The sequence below is a fragment of the Myripristis murdjan genome, chromosome 22, assembly GCF_902150065.1.
Source record: "Myripristis murdjan chromosome 22, fMyrMur1.1, whole genome shotgun sequence".
In the NCBI taxonomy this organism is placed as follows: Eukaryota; Metazoa; Chordata; class Actinopteri; order Holocentriformes; family Holocentridae; genus Myripristis; species Myripristis murdjan.
The window spans coordinates 18,351,126-18,375,693 of record NC_044001.1 but is presented as its reverse complement, the minus strand read 5'-3'; the positions used below and the strand labels follow the sequence as shown (position 1 = coordinate 18,375,693).

Genomic DNA, 24,568 nt, shown 5'->3' with positions numbered 1-24,568 from the left:
TGACGGCCGTAAGATGCCCAGGGGCATTCCAAGCTGCCACCGTCCCAGTCATTTCATGTCCAAGCCCACCTGGGGTAAACAAAAAAGGACTTGGAGCGATAGAATATTAACAAAAGAAGAGAGGGGAAAAATAGCACAGACAAACTGAAAATAGTTTTTCAACCCATCAAACTTTAGGTCTTAAAAATACCACTTTCATTGTCTCTTATGTAGAGTAAATCACCCTACCCCCCAAGCCCCCTGCGGCCCTTTAAAGGTGCAGTATATCTAATGAAAAATAAAACATCTGTTTAATCTAGCTGTTTCAAAGGCAAATCCCCTTTTGATCAAAAAATGATATTGATCTGGCTGCCTTAGTTCTGTGGCGAGGATTTCTCCTTTAAACTTGAAATATCATGGAGTCTTTGTGGCAAATCAATACTGGGGCTAAACCGCTATGCTTTTTCAAGTTTTGTTTCAAAGGCTATGGGATCCATTTGAATATGGTTGCATTTGCATTTATTATTTCTACAATAAGAATTCAAATTGACCTTGCATATATTTATGTTATAACTTAATGTGCAAAACATGATCCTATCCCACTGCACAAGAGAGCTCAAAACATGAGGCAGATTTCTGCTCTTATCATTTTAAACTGATAGTCACAAGATACAGGACTTGGCTGGGTTCATGGCACCTGACTGATGCCAGGTCAGTGACAGGGAACCTGTGACAGGCGCGCGGCCGCTGGTGGAATGAGCCAGTGCTAATATCCCATGAGCTTTGGCGTGTCTGTCCTCACCCCTCACTCTGTGTCTGAGGGGCCCCGCCATTGGGCCCCAGCTATCTCCACATCTCCCCATTTTCTTAACGCTTTAATTACACAACAGCATATTGCTCTTGGGCCATATGGAAGGCAGATATTGAGAACAGATAAGATGTATAAACTTCTGTCAACACCACAGCATATTAGGTAGAGCTGGAAGCATATTATCTCTATTCTATCCTTCCAATTAGCGCCCTATATCAAAATACATTAGGACAAGCCTGTCGACCAGGGAGAGGAAAAAATATTTTTTAAGGAGGCCTGGGTCCATTTTTATTAAAATTGTATTACTTACCGCGTTTGTTTTCTTTGCCACAAAATGAAAAGTCATTTCCACCAAGGGATCCAATAAAAACACAGATAAAGGACCCATTTAAACTCAATGGCCTGAGAACTCCCTGTGCTCTGCCGGTCCATACTGGCCTCAAGGTTTTACAGTTTCAGTTCAGAAACACTGCTTTAAAAATAGCCAGTGTAGATTCACACGAGAAAGCTTCTTTTCCTAAATAAATATGGCCCGAGAAGTGGCTTTGGCATGAAGCAGTGTCACACGTGTCCTATATCATATCAAAGGATTTTAAACATTGTGTCATTACTATAACATTTTGAATGAAACATTGTATTACAAAAGTATGCACTGGAGCAATCTAGATTTCTACAGCGGTAATGGCCCCATTATTTTAATAGAAAAATGTCAGGGAAAAACAAATTACACCCTAAGCCCTAGTGGGGCCTGTATCCTCCGATCTGATATACACAGGGAAGACACAACGAGGCCTCAGACTCAGTTCACCTCCCTGTGACACCGTGTTCATCTGAAAGGTAATGCCATAACTGCAAAGCTCTCTAGGAACAAGACTGTCTTTCTCACTAGAAATAACGTATATGTTACAGTTGGTTTGACGTGATTAAATTCACTGCAGCCACCACTGAGAGGTCATTTTGAGTCTTGCTGCAGCATCAGGATATATTCTGAGGGATGGAAGGAAGAGAATGAGGGAGGGGAAGCAAAGAGAGAGAGAGAGAGAGGATGAGGGAGTAGAGAGAGAGGTCACTTTGAGAAGCTGGATGCAAGCACATGCCAAACAGCGTCTCTGGATCTCTCTTTCTCTAATCCTCTCTATGATCCACCGACGCTCCGGCCAATCATCTGAGGCCGGCCACAACCCGTGATCACTGGGCCCTAATCTGAGTCCTCGGCCCGTGAGCCGTCCACCTCAGACGGCACCGGCCCGCTGCCAGCAGAGGAGTGGCAGGCTCAGCCTTCTCCAGAGAGACAGCTAGAGGTTGTCTCTACATGGATGGGCACTTCGCAGCTCGGCGGGGGTGGGAGGAAGGGGCAACATAGCAGCTGCTCAGGGCATATGGGCAGAATTCATTAAGTCTGGCTAAATAAGCCAATTGTGGAGGCTGTAAAAAGTGTGTGTTTGTATGTGTGATAGAGAGACAAACAGAGATCACTCACTGGGCTCAAATATTCTGCCACGCGCAAAATATTCTGAGCACAAATATCCCAGTTGATAGCTTTTTCCTAAGGTATTACACTTGAAGTTGATTTAAGGCCTACCAAATGAAAAAATCTGGATCTATTTGTGATGGGCAGTAATTGAGCTGTTAGATGCATAGATTGGATGTCCTTGAGGACTTTGGTGTGCATCTCCAAATGTCATGAGACCACTCTCTGCCTCAGAAATAAACCTAATCACAATCTGTAAATGTTACACCTGTTTCCCTAATAGCCCTGGCCTGACTTCGGAGGCCAGCATTTATATTCACACACATGAACCAAAGACAATACTGAATGCTGATACACAGTACCAGCATGTGTTAAAGGCACAGTATATGACCAATTATGTGCAATACATGATACTGAATTTGGTGTGTGTGTGTCAGAGCCTGTATCAATATTAATTCAGATGTGAGACCATGTCCTCCTCACCTAAGGACGATGCCACCTATGTCATTTCCATCATGTTGCAGATTATTTTTACCATTGCATAGTTGTATGGAGTTAAAGCTCTTTAACTTTGAAGAGCACATATCTGACACCAGCAGCCATCTTGGTCCAGACTGAGATGCATCCCTCTTTATCCAGTAAAAAGGTATAATGTATGCTAATCCCCCAGGTGTCAATGGGAACTGTGTTCAATGCATTTGAGATAATAGTGAAGAAGGGGCTGCTCCTATCGAAGAGCTGGAAGATAAAGTCAGTGGCACAGTCAATAACAATAAGGTTGTAGGCTTTAATGAGGAATGTTAATTTGAACACAATCAACTGGATTTCAGCTTAGCTGATTATCAACCTTGGACTTGTATGAGGGGGTTGATAATGCTGGCAGTACAGAGAGGACATTTTTATCTGTGCCAGCTATTTTCAGGGGGGCTTTTTAAAATAAAAGTCAGTTTGCCTTCTAGCTGTTTAAGTTAAACAAACAAGTAAAATTTAAGTTCAACGAAAACTGAACAATGTGACAGTGGTAGGGAAAGACAAAACAATGCAAAATGCAATTTGTGAAATTTATTTTTAAAAAGCAGGAGCTATGTACATTTTACAAAAAAATAAACTCTGGATACAAACACTAATTAAAGTGACCGTAACCAAACTTGTCCCTTCTGTGAGCAACAGAAAAGCACCCAATTCCCAATGGAGGCACAGTCCACACCTCCTCATGTTATAGGCTTCGCGGCCTGCTCCTCATTCTCTCCTTGATCCCATTCCGTCAGCAGCTCTGAGGACACCTCTGTAAACAGATGATCCCAGTCCCACCCCACATCCTCCTGGCAAGAGGGCAAGAGAGACAAAGAGAAAGAGAGAGAGGGGAAACAAGAATCAGGGAGACAGAGAGAGAGATTCCAGGAAGGAGTGCAAGGGGAGATGGAGGGAGCAGAGAGAGGAAAATGAGAGCAGGAGAGCAGAGGGTGTTAATGTACACATCATAAATCTTGATTACCTGGGAGACAGAGTGGCGACCTCCCCTGGTGCTCTAGAAACAGCTGGACAGGTCCTCTCTGGGAGCTCACAAGCTATATTTACTAAAAACTCACTCACCTCTCTCACCTCCTGCTCTGGTGCTAAAACCTTGGTGAGGAGCTTTAAGTCAATCTCTCCGTCCTGAAGAAAGAACGCAACGGAATCTATTTAGCTTGCACAAACAGAAGCCCCAAACTGAGGCGTGTGATGCTGGCTGCAAAACTAAATAGACCACCTTGATGAAGACAAATGTGATAAAATCAAAGACATAAAAATATAGGACCTTGACTTACTAAGGTCTGGAAGGCAGAGTAGTACTTCAGGTCATTGTCCAGATCTCTGTAGGTCATTACCCGGTTCACTTGAATGCTAATGGGGTGAGAAAGTCACATCGGTCAACACAACAGAGGCTATTGATACACTCAGGGTTTGTATTTCGATGAGGACAACATGCCACAGTGACAAACAACAGCCATCCTGACTGCTGTGCTTTCATGGCACTACATTTGAAAGCATGACTGTGAGAAGCAGCTTTGAAGAAGTTTGACACCCATGGACAATGAAGCACCAAGACTTCAGCAAAGACCACAGAGAGCAGGAGATGGTTGCCAAGTGGTAAACGCCTCAAATTGAAACCCAGCTGCTTATCTGTGGGTTGGAATTAAGAGGGGGGGCTCTCAAAGTGGCCGGGGCCTAGCAGTGCATGCCAGTCCTACTTACTGCACATTACACGCTACATTGCCCCCGCAATGAGTTCAATGTGGATATTATCTCGCACAGAGAGCAAGCCCCAGCCTAATAACCTCCACCGCTGTCATAGCCTTGCTACATAGCCGACACATGTCGGCGTGTCTCTCACTGCCCTGTAAATCAAAGGGCCCCGTTACTAAGGGCCCCGCTAACAGAGTCGCATAAATCACATCCTACTGTTATTTCTGCATAACAGCCCGACATGGCAAGATACTTGCAATTCTACTGGTGGAGGACAGGTAGTCTTGAAAGTCATCAGTGCAGGCTACCAACCTTGTGTCCCAAGGATGCCTCAGTTTAGGACACAGGTTAAGTGTCATGCATGGGTCTGAGGGATAAGCTGTATGTAAATGCATCTTGTGTGAGAGGTCTGAGGTTTGGAGTTCAAGGCATTCACTACCTCGGTGGAGCTGCAACTTGCATGGTGAGGTCCTCTTCCTGTACGTCTTCAAGATCTGGAATCACTGGGATATCTGAAAAGCCACCACAGAGACCATATGAAGATCACTGTGATCATACAATAATGAACCACAGATTAGAATTAAAAAAGTGTCAGAAATTAGTGATCTAAGTCCAATTACAGAAGCAAACACTGATTAAAAAAATAAATAAATCTGCTGTATGTGCCTGTTAGAAGATGTGCATTTGTGTGAGTATGCTTATGTGTGGCCATGTCTGTGTGGCACTTGATTCCTCCCCTCCCTCTCTCTAACTACATCCTCATAAGAGCTGCCCTGTCACAATAGCCATGCGGCCATGAATATTCAGGAGGCGAGGCGGCAGCTCTTCCTGCTGCGAGAGGGGCGCTGGCCAGGGGCTCCCCAGAAAGCACCCCCTGCTACCTTAGCATTTGGGCCCTGTCAGCGCCGCCCACCCCCAGGACCCGCGGTGGCCGGTAGGCCGACCTCCATGTCCACTCTGCCACTCCGACTGGGGCGGCATCCAGCCATGTGCAAGAGTATTTGCTTGCGGGCCCATCTGTGTGGGGTCGGAAGTCACAGTGCGGCCTGGCAGGGGCTGCGGTGCCAGGAGCCGCCAGCCCGCTGCTCAAACAGTGGGAACCCACTTTAATTGGCAAAACGCAACAGGACAGAGGATGGCTCCACTCACAAGAAGGACAGGGCAAACTTTCACAGCATTTTTCAGATGGACATTTGCTGGAGCAGGGAAATAAGAGGGGGATAGTAGGGGATAAAGACTGGATGGGAGAAAGCTAAACTGAATAATAAATAAGGAGGTTTTGATTGAAATGTGTTCAAAGACTATGCAAAGATGTTGCACTAATAGGTACGTCATTCTGCCGACATTTATTATTGAAAATGTACTGTACAACTGAAGAAGAACACATCAATCAATGAGGAAGAATTTATGGAATTTAAGGAATTTGTTTATTTGCTCAGTAAAATAACTGGACTACGGTTCCATATGGCATCAGTCTCCGTTTCTGTGTAGTCATGACAGTTATCAGAAAAAAACATAACTGACAGATTCCCTTAAGGAAAATGTATTAACTTCAGGTAGTTTGTGCCTTTCCTGAACATTACTTTTGTTTTGGGTTAGTGAAGAAATGCAATTGCACATCCTTATTAGCTCTACAGCTGAGCGGTGACAGTGAGAGACAGAACACTGAGAAAGAGACAGAGGGGAAGAAAAAGTGTGCGTGTGTGTGTGTGTGTGTGTTTGTGTAGGAGCGAGAGAGAGAGAGAGAGAGAAGAGAGAGAGCGCTGGGCTGAACGAACAGGGTTGTCAGTAATCTCTAAACACAGTGCTGCACCCTGAGGGGAAAGTCAATAGAGGAGCTAAATAGAGGTGAGGAGATGGAAGTCCGCATCTGATGTGAGGAAATATCTTGGCATCTGTGTCACCATTCCTTCAAAATAACTCCTGAAAATAAACTGCAGTTGAAGAAACATCAATTATTGATGGCTTGCCCAATTGTAGTACTCCATAAAAGTTAGGTTCCGTTGAGATGAAGGGAAAAATATTTAGATTCTGGACATATTTGACAGATGGATGACGACTTCTGAAGACAACTTGGCCAAAACCTAGTCTATCAACTTTCCTTAGATAACAAAACCTAATTCTCTGTTGATAACTTATTCCTTTCTCTTTTTTAATTAAACAAAATTAAAAATGCCATGCTCGTTTAGCCGCTGACAAGATTCATCTGTGTTTCTGATATCCAAATAAATGCGGGCGCGGGTATTTCATATTCATGAGGCCCCGGTGACACTTTGTCCTCTCATTTACAAAGCACAGCGTTCAGCAGAATCCGTCCCCCCTGGACCCCCAATCAAATTTAATGGTCTTAGTGCAATGACATCAAAAAGCCTTGCCGTCCAGCTCTTTGCAAATAGCTTCCTGGGTTGTCTAGCTCTCCACACACACACACACACACACACCCCTACCCCATTTCAGCCAATAATGCACTATCAACACAATTCTATGAGAGTTCAATGTGAAGCACCGAGGCAGAGGTTCTCTATATGCAAACTCTATTATTAAGTGGGGAAAAAAGAACAACATTGTATATGAGCTTCATATTCAACCTATTACTGGAGGTCAAGAGGGGCTTAAAAGCAGCTGCAAACAAGCCGATGTTTTTTCTGATGCAAAGGGCAACTCCATTAGAAGGAGCTGTCTCTCCTCAGTGGCGCTGGCACACATTACCTTCTACACTGACTTCCTTCCCTGTGCCTGGACATCTATCAAGGTGGCTTTGTCTGGCAACATGCGGGCCTTGTGTATCCATATTACACGGTCGCGTCCAGTTTCCTCGCTGAGGCATGTAAATATCAAAAGGGGATAATTTGCTGTGAATGTAGACATATTCCCGGCAGGCATGTGGCAGTCAGCGACTTTGGAGAACAGGACGCCTCTCCACATCGCTGGGGCTCCTATAATCTACGCAGGGGTCCAGTCAAATGATTACCTAGGCAGATCCATTTGAAAGGCTTATGGTACAATATTCAGCAGATCACCGGTTAAGAGTAAGGGAGTGAGACATGAAACAGATGAGTATGTTTGTGATAGTGGTGCTATTTTAAGTGACCGGCAGGAAGCTGAGGGGGCAGCTGATGGGCAGATGGGAGCAGGGGATTGGGCTAGCCTTCTCTCTCTCTCTCTGTTTTTTTCTCTCTCTCTCTGTCTCTCTCTCTCTCTCACTGCTTGTAGCCAGTGGACATAAGGGATAAGGGTAGGGGACATAATCAAGATCGCAGGGGCTATCTCACTAACCCTCAGCACTGTAATTTCCAATGCCCCTGCCTCCGGCTCTGTATTAAGAGGTCTCCCTCCACAGAGTAATAATCTTTCCAGTGGCATTAACTGCGAGAGAAGCAAACCACTGGGCTCTTCACTTGACTGGCCCTTTTAGGCAGTGCATGCCAGACACTGTGCAAACTACTTTGTTTAATATACTGTATACACACTCAACACAAAAGCACATTCACTTCAGCATGGGTTATTTTGAATAAAACCCAAAACTGCCAACATTTTTTAGATCTTCAAATAATTAATGGAGGCGAGAACTTTCTGAAACTACTGCATAAAAATCAATTTACATGACCCCCTCCGTAAAGATAACTACTCATATGATCACCTGGCACTTGGATTCTTAAAGTTTTGTGCTATCTTATACATGGTAGTTCTGGACTGCATTATATTACAATTTCTAAATACGTCCTTATTCCATTGAAAAGTTTAGTAAAACCTTAAATATTGCGATTCACCATTACATTATACTGCAATTTAAAAAAAAAAGATCAAATACAGATGTTCAAGGCATTTAAACATCAAAATCAATTACATTTGTGGGAAATATGCCTTTCAAACTTTATAGCATTCTATGGTCTGTTTTTATTTTTACTAACATCACCTTCAAAAAATAACACTGTCACCCTTCAGCATGGACTTTGAAATGTAAATTAATATGAACAAACACACCCCTATACAATATTGTGGCAAAAAAAAAAAAATTTACTTCACCAATATTCAGTTTTACCCCTGAAAAGACAGAGATTAAATTTACAAAAATGGTGATGGATATATGCGTTTATTTTTTGACATGAGTGTACATGCAGCCAAAAGACTTTTGATATGTTCATAAATGCCATTACACAGTGCTAACTGAGGCATTGCTATTGGTAAGTATATAGGTCCTTCAGTGTTGTCAAACGAGCTGTGTGTGCTGCTCCTATCTTTGCTAAGGCAATTTCACCCCCATTTCCCCTGCTGCTTTGCTCTGAAAAGTAGAACAATTATCCTAGGCAGTGCTTTGTTGAAATTTCCCCCTCTATCCTGACATTGTTTGTGATGCGGAGAGTTGGGCCCTGAGGTGACACAGTCAAAGCAGCAATGTTCCCACTAGATCTGTGCTCCACGGCACCTGCCTAGGCACTGTGTGTGTGCAAGCGTGTCTGTGTGTGTCTGTGTGTGTGTGTGTGTGTGTGTGTGTGTGTGTGCTACTGACTGTCACTGTGTCGCTCTGGGACTGGGGTACCACTTAAACCCTGCCACGCTTCAGCCAATGAATAAGGGAAGGGGATTTACTGAATGCTTGAGGTCGGCTATGGACTTTGTGTGAATTCAGTGAGTGTGGGGGATTACCGATGATCCCACCAGCACGACTCTAACCTTATCAAATGAGCATATTCACTTGTCACTTTCATCTAAAGGGTCGGTGGGACATGCTCACAGGGTGTGTCGCACTAGGTGGTCATAGGCAGAGTTCTGACATATGAATCCACACTTGAATCAAGAAGAAATGTGTTGTGAGCATCAGTGAAAAGCGATGATCTGACTGCTTATCTGCTCTATTTCCAGGGGATGAATGTGCCAGGGAGGCACTGGAGGGCTCCACTCTGCCTGTGAGGGGGGACACATGGAATGGGGAGCGGGGGGTGCAAGGGTGCTCTCACCTCCTTCATCATCTGAGCCCTGGGGAGTTTGTGGTTGCAGGCGGCGGCTGTAGAAACAGTAAGTGTGAGAGTCTGAATTATTTAATGCTTTCACAAACGCAGCCCAATGGTGAGGTCATCACAGAGAGTGAGTGAGTTAGCTCCTGGGCTCCTAGGCTTTGATGACGGGCCCGTTTTTTTAATTCTCTCTCTCTTGTGGCAGGTAGGAGGTTTGCTATCTGCTACAGGGTGACTGGGACTTCACTATGCAGACTCTGCCAAAAGGCACTGATGGTGCTACGAGATGCTATAGCACTGTCTGGGTGACCAGCCTGGCAGTCCTAGACAAGATCACCTCTAGGAATGATTAAAAAACAAACCCAGCTGGAGCAGCAGTTGGAATAACTGTTACCGGGACAAGACAGTCGTGACAAAAGCGCAATTTAAGGGACTTTTCTGGAGGGCAGCAGCCTAAGTTTTACACAAAGCCGCTGTCTCAGTACTGCCATTCAGGCATTGGGCTCCAGCTGCGATGATGAGTAAAACATAGACAACTGCGTCCTCTACCTGCCTCTCCTTGTGGTGATGTTTATTCTAGTCACAGAATGATGCGAGGGCGGGTGAGGGGGAAAAATACTAGAATAACAGGAAAACTTGGCTCCCAACAGCAATAAAAGTGATGACAACTCAGTCATGCTGTTTTTTAATCATGTTAAGTGATTGTTCTTTGAAGGCAAGGATTAGTTGTTGCCAAGGACAATCTGAAAATACAGCGCAATTTTCACTTTAGTGCATAGGGAACAAACATTTAAATTGACCCATTCTATCCATATGAAAAATTTAAACTGTCATTCAATCCAATCAACAGCTGCAGGAATATAATGAAACATGGATGAGGTAGCTGAGTAAACTTACTCTTCCAGATCCTCAGCTGCAGGTCTTCTTGAAGATCTGTGCACCAACAGAAAAGACATTAATTAATCAGAGCTTTAAAAAAAGCACCATTGAGGTACCATTTTTCTAAATAACAGTGAGCTAAAAACTCATATACAAAGCTACTTAAACATCTTTTTTTTTTTATTCCTGAAGTCCTCGCCAGCATTCTGACAGATACACCCAATAATTCATCTGTATTTAATAATGATAGTAATCCTGTTAAATAAGGCACAGTATGGTAGTTGTGTCTTCTCCCTTCCTGTCTGCTTTCTCAGCTTCATCCCCTACTGGACCGCGTGGCTATTTTCAGACTTCTCTCCATTTACACGGCCCAGCTTGAACAGGGTATGCCAGACGCCAAATTACTGTCTTTTGACACTTCTGTACCTCAACACAGTATTTTTAGCCCACACTATTTGACGTAAGGTAAAAGGCACACCGAATACCAAAGAAAGAGCAAATAGCCATACTATTATTCCCATAAGACACATTTAGCTGTATCAAAACAGTAAGAAATCAAAACCTAGGGATGTTTTGGTATCTATGCATTCTTCGCTGTCAAAACAACTCCACAAAATTTATTTCAGCATGGCAGGTTTTATCTTTTTTTTCCCATGCACAGTGTAATGCTTTTGCTTACGCTCCTGGTTGAGTAGTGCCCCCTCCTGGTTTCACAGGAGGCACATTCACTGGTACATTCAATAGTATTTTCCTTTTCCCTCTTTCCTCTTCCCTTACATTCTCCCTTTTTCACACTGCCAAAACTTAAGGGATAATAATCCGGTATCACAAACTGAGAAAAAACATGCATATATCTACGATATATTAAGAAAGATGTTCATTACGATAGATCAGTTTACTCTTTCAAATTTCAACATGCTCATATTAATACAGAGATCCTCAAACACAATGGATCAGTGGAGATGACACCAGCAAAGCAAATCCCTGTGGAGGAAGATGGGAAATTAGTAAAAGCTCCTAATAAACCCAGCTGCCTCTCCCTAGAGTACCTTAGATCCTGAATACCTTTAAAGTGTCATTTTGAATGAACTTTTATTTATGAAGTATTTTCTAAAAAAAAAAAAAAAAAAAAAAAGTTCTACCTTACTAATTAATCATTTCTTTGTTTCACAACAAAAAGGAGAGAATGCTAAAACAACAAATCTGACAAAAAAAATTCCTAGCCAATAGTATTTATCTGTTTTTTTTTGTTTTTGTTTTTGTTTTTTTTTTCTATTCCATGCTTTCTGAGCCCAGACAAACAGCAGCAAGGGTACTGGAGTCCAGTCAGACAGGGCAGAGGAGCTGAGGGAGCCTACCTGCCTGCCCTTGGACTGTGTCCTGTCTGGGGGGCGGGGGTGGCGACACTTAAGACACATTACAGGCCCCTTGATTAAGACTCATGTAAGGCAAAGCGATAGACATGGTAAAACTGTCTGGAAAAAGTTGTTAGGGATAAAATATATTGTGACAACCTGGTTTCAAAGGTTCATCAATAAACTGACAGATCATTTAGTGTCAATTAGGAGTGATAGATCGACAAATCCCGGGATTTCTGCGCTGAGATTAGTGGGAGGAGGGCAGCGGTGATTGAGCATGAGGGGTGACATTGAAGAGAAAAGTCCTTGCGGGTTCCACGGGGGAACATTACTTACTTTGTTTCAGAGAGGATCAATGCACGTGCAAAACCCTTTTACACCTCCTGTATTTCAATCTCTTTCAGACTGGGAATCAAGTCGGGTTACGCAAATGCGGGGAAGCGACGCGCTGACCTTCCGCGAAAAGGAAAGATCTATTGAGTTTGCTGTTCTCTCGGCTTGCACTAACGGTGCAGAAAACCACGCAAATAAGCCCAATTGACTCAGCCTGTTCACTTCAATGTATGACTTTATGCATTTCCCAAGCTCTCACCTCCACTGAAACTGTAAAAAAGAAGCACAGTGGTGGGTGAAAGAGAAGACAAGAGAGATAGTTAGTTCCACAATAATAAAGTCTACGGTCTCAAATTGAGTGAGTCATATCCACTGATATTTTTAGTACTATTTGGGGTGGAAAAATGCTTTTGGCAGACACATTCCATCTGTTTCAAATATTTTATGAATTCTATATGTTGTGCTTCCCTTGTAAAGAGCAGACAGCGGTGGTAAGGGGTGATTAAGTGGCTTGAACCCCTGTGATGAAGTGGCTAGCTGACTAACAGTGCCCTCCTGTGGCTGATGCATTAACCATGTCAATTACAGCCCCGCTTGCAGATGAAGACGAATGGGGAGTTGCCTGCTCAGACAGGCTCCCTCTAACCTTGTTGATTCACAGCCCAAGTGCCAAATATGCACTGATAAATAAGCTCATTCAACAGCATGAGAGTTCATTAATAACACATAACACAAGACCACAGCTCCCAGTCCCAGCCTTGAGTGTCTGAGGAGGCAATGTGAACCGGAGTGTAGCCGGAGTAGATGGAGGATAAAGGGTAGATACTCACTTGGCAGAGCCAGATCCAGAACTTTCTTCAGCCCAGCCTCCCTGCCTCCGGGCTGGTTTAGGAGGGGGGCCCTGGAAGGAGAGAGGCCTTTAATGACAAACAGCTTCTTCATTAGAAAGGTTTTTTTTATTTATTCAGTTAAACAGAGAACAAATGGCTTACTTTCTTAAGCATAAAAAGTGTGATCTCAGGCTTCAAAGGTAACATACAAAAAAGAGCATTCTTGTATAGGATATGTAGTTTTTCTCCATACATTTATAGTCCATGTATTCTTAACCAAAGTTTTTAAAGAGTGTGCAGATAGGGGGCTCTCTTTTCTACAACAGAAAAGCAAGAGCAGAACATTAGGGTAAATATGAATGGCAGGAAAAGTCAGCTTAAAGGCTCAGCTCGAGGCGGGACGGCTATTTTAACTATTGTTCTCTTCTGATAAGTCTAATCTTACACTTCAGGATTTAAGTGGGCACATTGTTGCAACCTAACAATGGATATCATAGCTCACATAAACACTAGTTTGGTATGTGCAGCGCAGAGTCCTCTATACGCAGGCCATTGTTTTGTTTATTATGGTTTCAGGGCGGCCCATTTGTAGCACCACAGCATATGGAGTGTGGGAACTGCCAGGGTTTCATGTCTGACCTAAAATAGATTCACAGGAAAAAAATGACCCTCTCCCTCTCATTCTTTGATTCTGAAAATAGTACTGAAAATAGTCAATTGAGTTTGGATCCTGATCCTGAGACCGGGACCCTGAGACCAGCACTTGAATGAATGAATTCCTCAGAGCACACAAGGGTGGGCACCAGACAAATGAATCAGAAAAAAATGCACATTTCTCATTACTAAATTGGGGCTGCAGAGGACAAAGTGGTCAGGAAGAATTTCTTTCGTTTATGATGAAAGAGGAAATAATTTTTCATGGCTGGCTCCCTCACCAAAGCCATTTATAAATCTGAATGTCAGCATTAAGCAGGGCAGGAGGAGGGGGGCACTCCGCTGCAATGTATATTTCCACAAGAGCTGAGGCTGTAAAAGCCCCCTAATTTGTGCAATTAGCAACTGCATCTTCATCAAGAACAAGGGAGATTAAAATAATGACAAGAGTGGCTTTTTGAGTGCTTTAAATTCTGTAAAGTGATATTCAAGCCTTGTGTTGTTAAACATGTCTTATACCATAGAATTCCCACTTAATGTTGGTGGTTCTAACAATTAACATTTATCAAGTGAGACAACAGTAAACTAAAAATGGTCAACAAAACCTTTCTTTAGAGTAATGATTTATTCTTAGACAAACTTATGTCTCTGAACAAAAATGGAGAGGACCACAAGTATCCTGAGAAACACAACAATGCTGTGCCTCCAAACTTGACCAAATATGAACTTCACAGTCGTAGTAAAATAGTTATGGCTGTTAAGGCTATTAGCTTAACTCTCATATTTTCTAATTCAGGATTCTCTGATAGTCTCTGGGGCAAGGAACTTGGGGTAGTCAAACCCTAAGAGCCCATAAAAGCAATTCAGTCTTTGTTTAAAAGGATGTCAGGAATGTGACCAATCAGTTGGGTATTTTAGGCAGAAGAGGCCAGAGTTGATAAACGAAGACTGCAAATAAACCCACCCAGTCGCACGACACTCTGGAAAAATGTATTGCATGCGCACAGCAGGTCAGAGAGGGCGCGAGAATATTGGTTCATACATTAGGGAAGTTGGCCTAATTTGGGAAGATTAGCCTACAGCAAAAGCATTGTTGGAATTTTTGCTTTGGGAATGCTGGCGGGTTTACCAGTTTGCCAGTCTAGGAGACACGACTGATTCCATGAATGCCAATAATAGTGGAGTGACATGATTTGTTATGTTTTGATTATCGCTTCTGGTTTGACTTCTGTCATATGTATTTAGCCCAAATTTAGCACTATTAATTCAACATGTCTCAACAGGTAGGGATTACTGAGACAAGGAGGGGCATTTCTGAAAATCTTCAGAGACAGTTTGATGTTATGTTACACAGTCTGAGCAGAGGACTGATAAAAACTGATAAAAGATTTAAATGGACTCTAGGAAAACACCTTGTTTGTTGAAAACTGACTTAATAAGATGATTAATAGCAGGACAGGTATGATGTTTTGAAAAAAGTGTCACTCACCTAATGGTATTAGAGGTTGCATACAGCAACATTGCAAGGATTTATCAATAATGTGAGCCAATTGAACATTTGTAAGGACTTATGAATTCTGTATAAAATTAGGCTGTAAAATTGATAATTTCCAGAGATGCTGAGTGTACACTACAAAGTCCATAAAGTGGCCAGAGTTTTCCCCTAGAATAAGCTTTTTTTATGTAAAGCCCTTTGTAACTTTTACAAAGGTGCTATACAAATAAAGCTATAATAACAACAATAATAGTAATGTTATATTTGCCATGCATGCACATCAGATGTATTCCACAAGACAACTGATGCATTTAAATTATTTCAACAAGCATTACTCAAGTGTCTAAAGAGTTGCCATTTGCAGAGTTTAAGCACTTGTAATCTCTAGTTCTTACAGTCTATTAAAGTAGGAAAGTTTCTAGTCAAACTTTTCTGAATTAATAAGCAGTCCTTTATAACTTTATACCATCAGAAAAATGCTCTATACACTATTTTTAATGTATAGAGCCTATACACGGTCATTCATATCTATGGTCTGTACTGTAGACCACAGATATGAATTTTACACAGAGGGCTATGTCGATGAAATGTGCCCACAAATCAGGCCTCAGTGATGCAGTGATATATGAAAAAAAATATATATAGCCAAATGTGTGACCTTTTAAGCTAAATGTAACCAATCTGAAGTGGCTGAACCACACAGCAGCTGCTCTGCTAATCTTTGAGAGGCTGTTTATTTCAGCAAGCCAAGATATCAAATCCCACAAGCTGAATCAAATCAATTAATTATGAGAACTCAAGATAAGCCGCCAGTGTTTATGAATACAAGGCTACTGTAAATGGTATAAAGTTACAGTCTGGAGCTTAAGCAACACAAGCCATGCAAAGTAACTGTTTCATTCATGCTACCTACCTCGTCCTCATCCTTGGATTCATGCATGAGACAAAATCAAAATGTATATTTATAAAGCTCATTGTGAGGTGAAATTATAAACATGCATGTGGTTCATAATGATCAGGTGATCTCATACTTCTCCCATGGAAGCAGATGAGGAGGACTTCCTCGGGTGCCGAACCTCCTCAAACGATGTCTGTCCTGCTGCAAGGCGAGCCCTTCGTCCTGTCTTTGTAACCTGGGAAAATAATTTTGGAAAGTAAATTACTTTGATTTGGTAAAGTGATCTGGGATCAGTGGAATAATATGTTGTTGTCACAGTGAGAAAATAGGCCAGGAAAGTGTTTTTTACCACTCACAAGAGAGGCAGTAATGGTGGAGCACATCAGTGGGCATGTTAACCCTCCTATTATGTTTGGGGTCAATTTGACCCCATTCAGTTTTTAACGTCTCTAAATACATACTTAACATCATTTTTTTTGCTTCATATTTTATGACTTTTCCTAATTTAATGGATACTACCGGGTAAACATGAAATTCACATGATGATATGTTTTCAGTGTCCTGTACGCGTTTTGTACGCATCGGTGGTGTTTGGGGTCAATTTGACCCCAGGCTGTTTTAGCTGTATAAAACACCGTTTTACACAATTTTTTTTGGTTGTTTTGGATGAAAATGAGGTCACTGTAACATGCAATTTGATAATCTTCAAAAAACTTCCCTCTGCTTTAGGGCCTTAACCTAACATAACCATACCTGAAGTAGTACGGGAACCACTGACATGGGTGGATATGGGGGGAGATATCGGGGAGGGGAAAACATAATACCTACAAGAACTTCGATATTTCCCGCGCTGTGAGGGTGAGGAAATATGGTTCCCACGACGACATTGATAGTTCCCACCACATGGGGGGGAGCAAACATATAGAAGCTTGCACAGCAGCCTTCTAAATAATTTCTCTTGTTGCGCTGTGTACTCTCACTTTATGCTCTCTCTCAGTTGAATATGAACACGAAGCAAAGGTTTTCTGCCAGTGAGGTTTTGTCAAAGCTCTTTGACAGTGAAAGTGACACAGAGGAGAATGTGTCTGAGACAGAGGATCATGTTGTGGAGGACCCTGGCTATGAGGCATCCTCTGATGAGAATGAAACCCACAGTTCTGACCCTCCTGTTGTCTCTCAACCACCAGCAGACACGTTACCTTCCAAAAATGGAGAGGTATCATGGTCCCTCTCCCACATGAACAACAGGGTAGACTCAGTGCTGCTAATGTCATCAAAATGGTTCCAGGCCCCAGCAGATACGCTGTCAGCCATGTCCAAGACATAAAATCAGCATTTGAGCCCTTTGTAACACCATCAGGTGGGGATATACTTGTGATGACAAACTTAGAGGGGAGGTGTGTGTATGGGGACAGCTGGAAAGACTTGGATGTTACCCATTTGCAGGCCTACATTGGGTTACTCACTCAGAAGTTGTGTTTCTTTTTCCTGGGGTCAAATTGACCCCAAACATAAGACATGTTACTATCCTTGATAATAGAAATTGATTTCCTTTCCAAATGTTATAAATAACAAAAATCTGTTCTTAGAAATAATATATAGCCATTAAAACACCAAAAAGATATTTCTTTCCAATTTTAGGTCAATCAGTGAGATTTTATGGTGATTTGCATATTTTTCCATAGTCGCGTAATAGGAATACTGGATGTATAAGTGGGGGTGGGCGCGGAGTTATGTTTTATTTAAAGGACTATTTAGGTAGTCAACAAAGAAACATAAAGTACCTGACACATAAACTTTGGTAACAATTTTAGTTATAATAATTTTGTTGAGGTTTAAACTGCTGGGGTCAAATTGACCCCAAACATAAGGGATGTTAGTAAAATTTGAACATAACAGGAGGGTTAAGTATGCCCCGATGGCTTCTACCTTACATGGGTCAAAGTCGGGTAAATAACTGAGATGGCCATACTGTAGTGACAGACAAAGAGGTTTGACACAATATGTTTAGACTGCTACAGTCTCTTTTTGGAGTTAAATCTATGGGAATGAAACTAAGTATATGCATGCTGAAATTAAGTGCAGAACTTAACAATATAAAGCATAGCTATGTAAAGTACAAAGTACATTTCAATGGTGTGCAGTGACGTTTTAGTAACCTGTCAGCTTTCCATTCCTGAATTAAGTCGGGAGGGCAGGCACGTTCAGGCATAAGGAAATTGTTCCAATTACAGTGGACATTGGATTACGGCAAATATATCAGAACATGACATTAAATTACAGTTTTTCGTTGTTAGTCAATGGAGCGATTACTATCGTGGGTGTCCATACAGGTCAGGGTTTCGCCGGGGGAAAGGGTAGGTTAACCCAAAGCATCACATCAAGGACAAGCAAAACACAACGCACAGTAACATTAGTAACATGAACAGCAGCAGCTAATGTAGCAACACGTAGGCAAAACATTCAAGTGAGACCAGCATTTCGGCAACCGTTATTTGAAAATTGCAACTTGAAGCGCTTCTGGGTGCCACTTGACTCTTGAGAGGCAAACAGAGAGAGGCTGTCTTATTCGCTGTTTGCATAAACTTAGCGATAGCTTACTTACTAACGTTAGCTTAGGCTACTTAGCCTACCCAGCTAACGCTAGCTGCACCTTGAGGCAAACACCACGTCTTTTGCAGAGGAGGTGAAGCCCAACATGTAGCCTCGACTGCGTTGCTTCTGACCACCGACATTATCGGAGATACAAAATGTCACTCACATTTTTCTGAACTCCCGTATCTCCGACAAGAAGGCTATCATCCATTTCTATCTTTCTTTTGCTTAGCTTCTTCCTGGATATCAACAAGCGTCACATAGCAACTGTCTCCATAGCAACGCCAATCAAGGACGGAGGCACGTGAGCCGTCCACCTCAATGTTACTGGGGAGAACAGCGAGAAAAAAGCATTAGCTTAGTCATCAACATTTCAAATCAACCACTGCGAATACTTATTATTATTATCGTTGTTGTTGTTGTGAAAAATAGCCTGGACCAGTCAGGATTAATGCCAAACTGGGCTATGGAAAAAAGCATTCCTGCTGTAATTTATCAATCCATGCCGAGCACAGTGCAACTAAAGCAGATGTGGGGTTTCTCCTGGCGCCCTGGAGCCGCTAGATGTCGCTATTGTGCATGGTTTATGGCCTGGTATAGGTGTGTAAAAACCTGCACAGTAGCTACATCTAGCGGACCGCAGGAGCTGGCTCTGAGCTCCCCTGGGCACAGCCAACATGCCAGTAACAGTCGGCTTGGCGTGTAGAGTCCTGTTGCTTTTCACTTTGTGTCTGCATGTTGTTTTGTTTTGCTCTGTCCTTTACTTGGCATGTTTTGGACCCCTGCATTACGATAGTTTAGTCTAGACCTGCGTTTACCAAACTGGGGTCCAGGAAGCCCCGGGGGTCCTTAAGGGGGTGCCAAGGGGCCCGCAGCAAAATTATTTGATTAATTTTTAACTTTTATTCCATTCACCACAAATTCTAAAATACACGAGAATGTGCATAAATAACTACCTGACCACAACTTTAGCTCTCTCCACCTGCAGTGGCCTAGAGACAACAACAAAAATCTTTCTAATTTTACCCTCTCAGTAGCCTATAATTGTCCCATAGGCTTACTTCACACGTTTATTGTTGGATTCAAAATCAAATCCTTACAATATAAAAGTTTTAGTAAAAGTCTTTTGACAGTCATGGCAGAATAGGACAGATTTTATTGTCCTAGTATAGACTGTAATTTGCAGTCCCTCCCTCGAAAACGTCACAGCTGCTTGTGACTATAAAGTATGAGTGAGAGGAGAAAGAGCGTCTGTTGAGTGTATTTGAAGCTGGACAACAGGGAGAAAGCAGAGAGACACACTAACACCACAACAGCAAGTGGATGGAAAGAGCCTCTAATGCAATGGAGAAAGTGAACTATGCTGCAGAGATCAGCGCACTGTAAACCAGCGACAGAAGAAGGGAAACTATGCTTGTGCGTGTGACAAAGGGGAATGAAGAATAGGATAAAAGGTTTTGATGAAGAGTTGAGACTGTTCTCAAAAATGTCACGGATTTGCGCTCATGCAAATACGCATTTTGCAAAGATGACATAACACTTGACAAAATGGGATTCCTCAGAGGAAAGAACTTAACTCACGACTTGAATGAAAAGAGATAAGGGATTCTATTCAAATCGGAATTTAGTTTTGTGTTGTGTGTGTGTTTTTTTAAATACTTGACAAGCCTCCGCTTTGAGTAAACGCAGAAAGAAATATGAATTTGGGCAAAGCACTTCTGTTTTTCCTCCTCTCAAATTGTGTGACCATGACTTTGTCGCTATCCACTTGCACCACTGTGGACATTGACCACATCAAGAAAAAGAGAGTAGAGGCGATCCGGGGACAGATTCTCAGTAAACTCCGACTGACCAGTCCGCCACAAACAACAGGTCCAAATCAAGTGCCGTTTCAGGTTCTGGCCCTTTATAACAGCACCAAGGAGCTCATTGAGGAGCTGGGAAGAGACAGGCAGCAAAGTTGTGGACAGGATAACACGGAGACTGAATACTATGCCAAAGAGATTTACAAGTTCAACATGATCAATGGTCTGCCAGAAAACAGTAAGTTGCCTTTTTTCCTCATATGTATCCACTTATCCTCCGCCCATAACTGTCTCTTATTCGCATAGCCCACTCGTCGTCTGATAAACATAAAGTTGCCTAATATACCCACCAAATTCACTACTAACTCCGCATACTGAGGATTTTTCTCAAGAAAGTTTTCGATTGGATGATTTGAAATGTAAGTCCTGATATCACTTACCGCCAAACCCATCTATATCTAAATGTCTTGGCACAAGTGGATCAGTTGACTGGCCAGATATTATTCAGTGAATATGTGATACATTTTTAGACATATGCTCCCATACTATTCGGCACAGACGCACAGGTTGATGCTCCACTAACTGTAATTTCAAACATATGGCTTGCAAATAGATTTCTGTCCATTTGTCGCGATTTTTATTAACCAACACAGCGATAAAAATGCCTAAATTTGGATTCATTTGGGCTGTGGCGCCACGCATCGCAGTAACCGACTGACGCCCATAAAAAAAAAAGAAAAAAAAACTTTAAAGTGAATTTCATGGTAAGTTGTAAGCAGCGTTGAGACAATGTCAGAAAGAAAAATAGAAACTTCTTCAGCTGGTGTTAGGTCCACTGGGGTCGACGCAGCTTTTACGCACAGACGCGCCTGTGCGCAGCGGAGCGGCAAGCAACGGAGAGGGCAAAGTAAACAGTCTAATTGGAATGAGCACCATTCCTCATACATACCTCACACCAAAGCCATGGGAACTCCAGCCTAGTCTGACACATTCCAAAGGGGGGAAAATTCTCAGGCAGTTAAGTCTAGTATTTATTGCCAACTCCAATACCTCATTTCCATTTTTTTGGCCTTGAGTTTCCCAATATTTTTTGTCCACCGTTACGACTCTCTTACTTATATTTCCCTACTACTCATTTCTGGTAGCTAGGAGCTGACTGGCTCTGTATTATGATCAGACTGCCTTGCTTATCCATATGGCATTTCCTGTATAATCTATGGTCCATTGATTGTTCCAGGAATCAGAATCAGAAGCTTACTGATTTTTTTTTTTGTTCACTTTTCACTTATTCTCCAGAGAGAGTGAGTTTTAAGTGGAGGAGCTGGAATTATGCCTATTCACAGTCAGAGAGGCTGGTCATTGCATGGCGTTACCACTTTGAAATCAACAGGTGTTTATGCTGCACTGTGACACTGAGCAGAGCCTCCTCTGGCTCCAGCACAAGCCCCTGAATCAAATCCATTTCACAGGTCCCACAAAGTGCTTCTGACACTCAAAATACACAGCTCTGGGTTTATCCACTGGTCAGAGGTAGCCAGAGCTCCCAAAACAAACAGAGGTCTAAGGAGTGGGATCAGTGATGGCCAGGTGCCCGGGACACATCACGCTGCCATGGTCTCATACTGTAGGCCTCCATGGTGATAATACACGACATGAACTTGACTTACTATTGGCAACATTTATTGCCCTAAAACAGCTTATCCAATGAGGGCGTTACCCTAATTAACATGGGCTGCCAGCATGGATGAATAATCACTTTTCTGTCCCTTATGACTTTCCATTATGTAACTTCATAGGAAGCAGGGCATGTTTCAGTATCTAGGAGCATAATGTCTGTCAGCACAGCAATTCTGTAGTATAGTCCATTTTCATTCCTATTCGATCTAATGGGTTTTACATTCACTGTTTTTGGAAGGTGGAAATGTCTTGGAATGTAGTCAGGTTTTGCTTTTTTTGTTTTACTTCTCATGCCCAGTGAACAGTCTGAGCAAAAAATCAAGCAGAAACTTTTCTCTCTTATTTCAATGCTTCATTTGCTTAAGACTATTTTTTATTAACAGTACTACCACTGCCAAACAACTAATTTCTTATTTTCAAAAAAACATACTGTTATTCAGAGAAGAGAGAGCAATCTAGATGTGCATTTTGTGGTGCGTCATAAGGCCACTGCAGTCTGTTATGCCATCGAGCCATAAGCCATACTGAGTATCCGGACAAACCAAATTCTGTTAAAGAATTAGATTAGGACATATTTGTGCCTTCACATACCATACATTTGACCTGTGGCATATTAAGACTACACAAACAATCAAGCCACCAGAACTGAACATTTTTCCATTGGCCCTTGTATCTTGAAATTAGGCAGCTCATGGCTTGCAAAGAGAAGCATGCAGTTGCAAGGTCAAGCACAAGGCAATCATTGACTCAGTGTTGGACCAGGAAAAGACGTTGACCAGCACTGAGGACAGCACTGTTTCTGATATATGGAATAGTAGAGAGATGATGTCATCCTAGCAAACAGACAGAGTTCTTGGCCTATTCCAAAAGACAGCGTCACCCCCCCAACCCCCCAACCCCCATTTCCTTACCATTTTTGCCTCTTCATCCTTGATCAAGTGGAAAAAAGCTGTTTTACTTCAGAGAGCTCTTTAGCATTATCTCATCTAGAGCAGCCTGCCACAGTCAATGTCCATTCAGAGCCACTGTCTTAGCAAGATTACACATGTTGGGCAACGGGACCTGCTCCTGTCATCTTTGAATACACACATACTATACTATAATATACTATACTATACTATACTATACTATACTATAACTTACTATATATAACTATACTATACTATCTTAACACACAGGGCCTGTGCTAAGATAGTGTAGGTAGTTGTACAGGGTCAAGACACCTCAGCAGCTGGCCAGCACCTGTCTCCCTATGTTTCCTCTTTCCTTTGTTTACTTCCACACAGCTTTGGAGAGACTGACATCACAGGCAGCCCACCGGGCAAATGGGGAAACAGAGGTGATTACTGTGAACTTTTATCAGGGAGCTTCTGTCATCTCACCTGTGAGGGAGAGCAGAGGGGCAAGCTACATGGTGTGGCATCCCAGACAGAGGAGGGAGGAGGCTGAGCGTGTGTTGGGAGGGTGGGAGGTGTGGACGATGAGTGTCTGGGCCAGACACTTTATGAGAAGCTTTAGAGCAGAGCTATTCAAAAGTCTGTCCCCGGGCCTTCCTGTGTAGCATTACCATTAAACTACTCACTTAGAGCCCGTCCATGCTCCAATTAATTGAGTGATAATATGAAAATGAGATCAACTGGGCATCATTTTGAAATGCGAGCTATTAAATGTGACTATAAATACACTGTTGCAAAGGTGTTAATGAGAATGTCGAGCAATAAAACCATGCACTTTAATTAGCATTTGATCAGAGAACAGTCTAATGTAGTGGATGTAACAGTCAATCACAATTTTATATTTCCATAATATTTACAATGTATATACTTTGGGTTATTCATATTTTTAATAATTAAGGTAGGGGCAAACACACTCAACATTCAGCTGAAGAAGAGCCAAGTCTTTGTTTTCAGAATGGGTTTACCACTAAGTGTAGAGGAGAGAGTCCAGAGGCTTATTGATATAAGCTATGTTGCTTCCAGTAGTGTACAGGTCAAATTCATGTCAGCATCCCAGTTCTGCTCCTAAGACCAAATTGAAAATGGTAGGGGTCAAAAATTAGTCAATGTATTTCATTCTAATTATACAAGCAAACCCCTCCACTCAACAACATGGAAGAAATTACCTTCAGACCACTGGCAAAAATAAGCCGTAATGTGAAATCCACCTAAAACCGTTGCAATGGGAAAAATGAGGTCATCCAAAAGGAAACCAAAGACTTGATTAGAATTTCAAATCTCCCCTCGAAGTGGGGCTTTCCACCTTCTGTGAGGGAGGAAGGGGGACCGGGAGAGGGAGAGTGAACCATAAGTGAGGGGCAGGCTCAGGGAGGAAAAGGCTACTGAGTTTTCCTCCTTATAGATTGTGTGGAAACACTGGACAGATATCTGGCTTGGGATGAATGCTGAAAAGGTCACCTATAAATAGGGAAACTTAAAAAAAAAACTTTGTGGAAATATTAGATAATGACTGGGAGGACATTGAAATAGGATTATGGGTCAAATGAAGTACAGATACTTGGGGATGTGCAAGTTCCTTTTGCATGACACAGATACAACTGAACATTTGAGTTTCCATTGTCCCAAAACAGCTCGAGGTGCAAATC

The 24,568-nt window shown here is 42.4% G+C and overlaps 2 protein-coding genes across 3 annotated transcripts in view; one reads left to right on the top strand and one right to left on the bottom strand.

Annotated features, from left to right (window-relative positions):
- The first annotated feature begins 1,204 nt into the window (after positions 1–1,204).
- tgfb3 (transforming growth factor, beta 3) overlaps positions 1,205–24,568 on the top strand; it is a 29,159-nt gene continuing 5,795 nt past the window's right edge. The window contains exons 1-3 of the mRNA XM_030044539.1: positions 1,205–1,216; positions 8,896–8,899; positions 19,770–20,527. Of these exons, the coding sequence (XP_029900399.1) occupies positions 20,182–20,527 (346 nt within the window). The 5' untranslated portion in view covers positions 1,205–1,216; positions 8,896–8,899; positions 19,770–20,181. The remainder of the gene's footprint in view (positions 1,217–8,895; positions 8,900–19,769; positions 20,528–24,568) is intronic.
- On the bottom strand, positions 3,035–19,008 carry ift43 (intraflagellar transport 43 homolog (Chlamydomonas)). Of its 2 annotated transcripts, XM_030044540.1 has the most exons (10): positions 18,651–19,008; positions 16,023–16,124; positions 15,905–15,916; positions 12,843–12,913; positions 10,340–10,375; positions 9,446–9,492; positions 4,927–4,999; positions 4,070–4,145; positions 3,855–3,917; positions 3,035–3,583 (listed from the first exon to the last, which is right to left on the bottom strand). In XM_030044540.1, the coding sequence occupies exons 1-10, from the start codon at positions 18,693–18,695 to the stop codon at positions 3,473–3,475; spliced, it is 636 nt and encodes a 211-aa protein (XP_029900400.1). In that variant the 5' UTR covers positions 18,696–19,008; the 3' UTR covers positions 3,035–3,472. The 2 variants fall into 2 exon arrangements, with proteins under 2 accessions (XP_029900400.1, XP_029900401.1); XM_030044541.1 differs by lacking the exon at positions 15,905–15,916 and having other exon boundaries at positions 3,311–3,583; positions 18,651–19,004.

Bases quoted from the DNA above. Each gene is read 5' to 3' on its own strand.
- ift43 (XM_030044540.1), bottom strand. From the start codon at position 18,695: ATGGATGATAGCCTTCTTGTCGGAGATACGGGAGTTCAGAAAAAT. The intron at 5,000-9,445 runs GTGAGAGCACCC...GTGGCTTTTCAG, and splicing joins GGGCTCAGATGATGAAGGAG to ATATCCCAGTGATTCCAGAT. The intron at 3,918-4,069 runs GTAAGTCAAGGT...TTCTTTCTTCAG, and splicing joins ACTCTGCCTTCCAGACCTTA to GACGGAGAGATTGACTTAAA.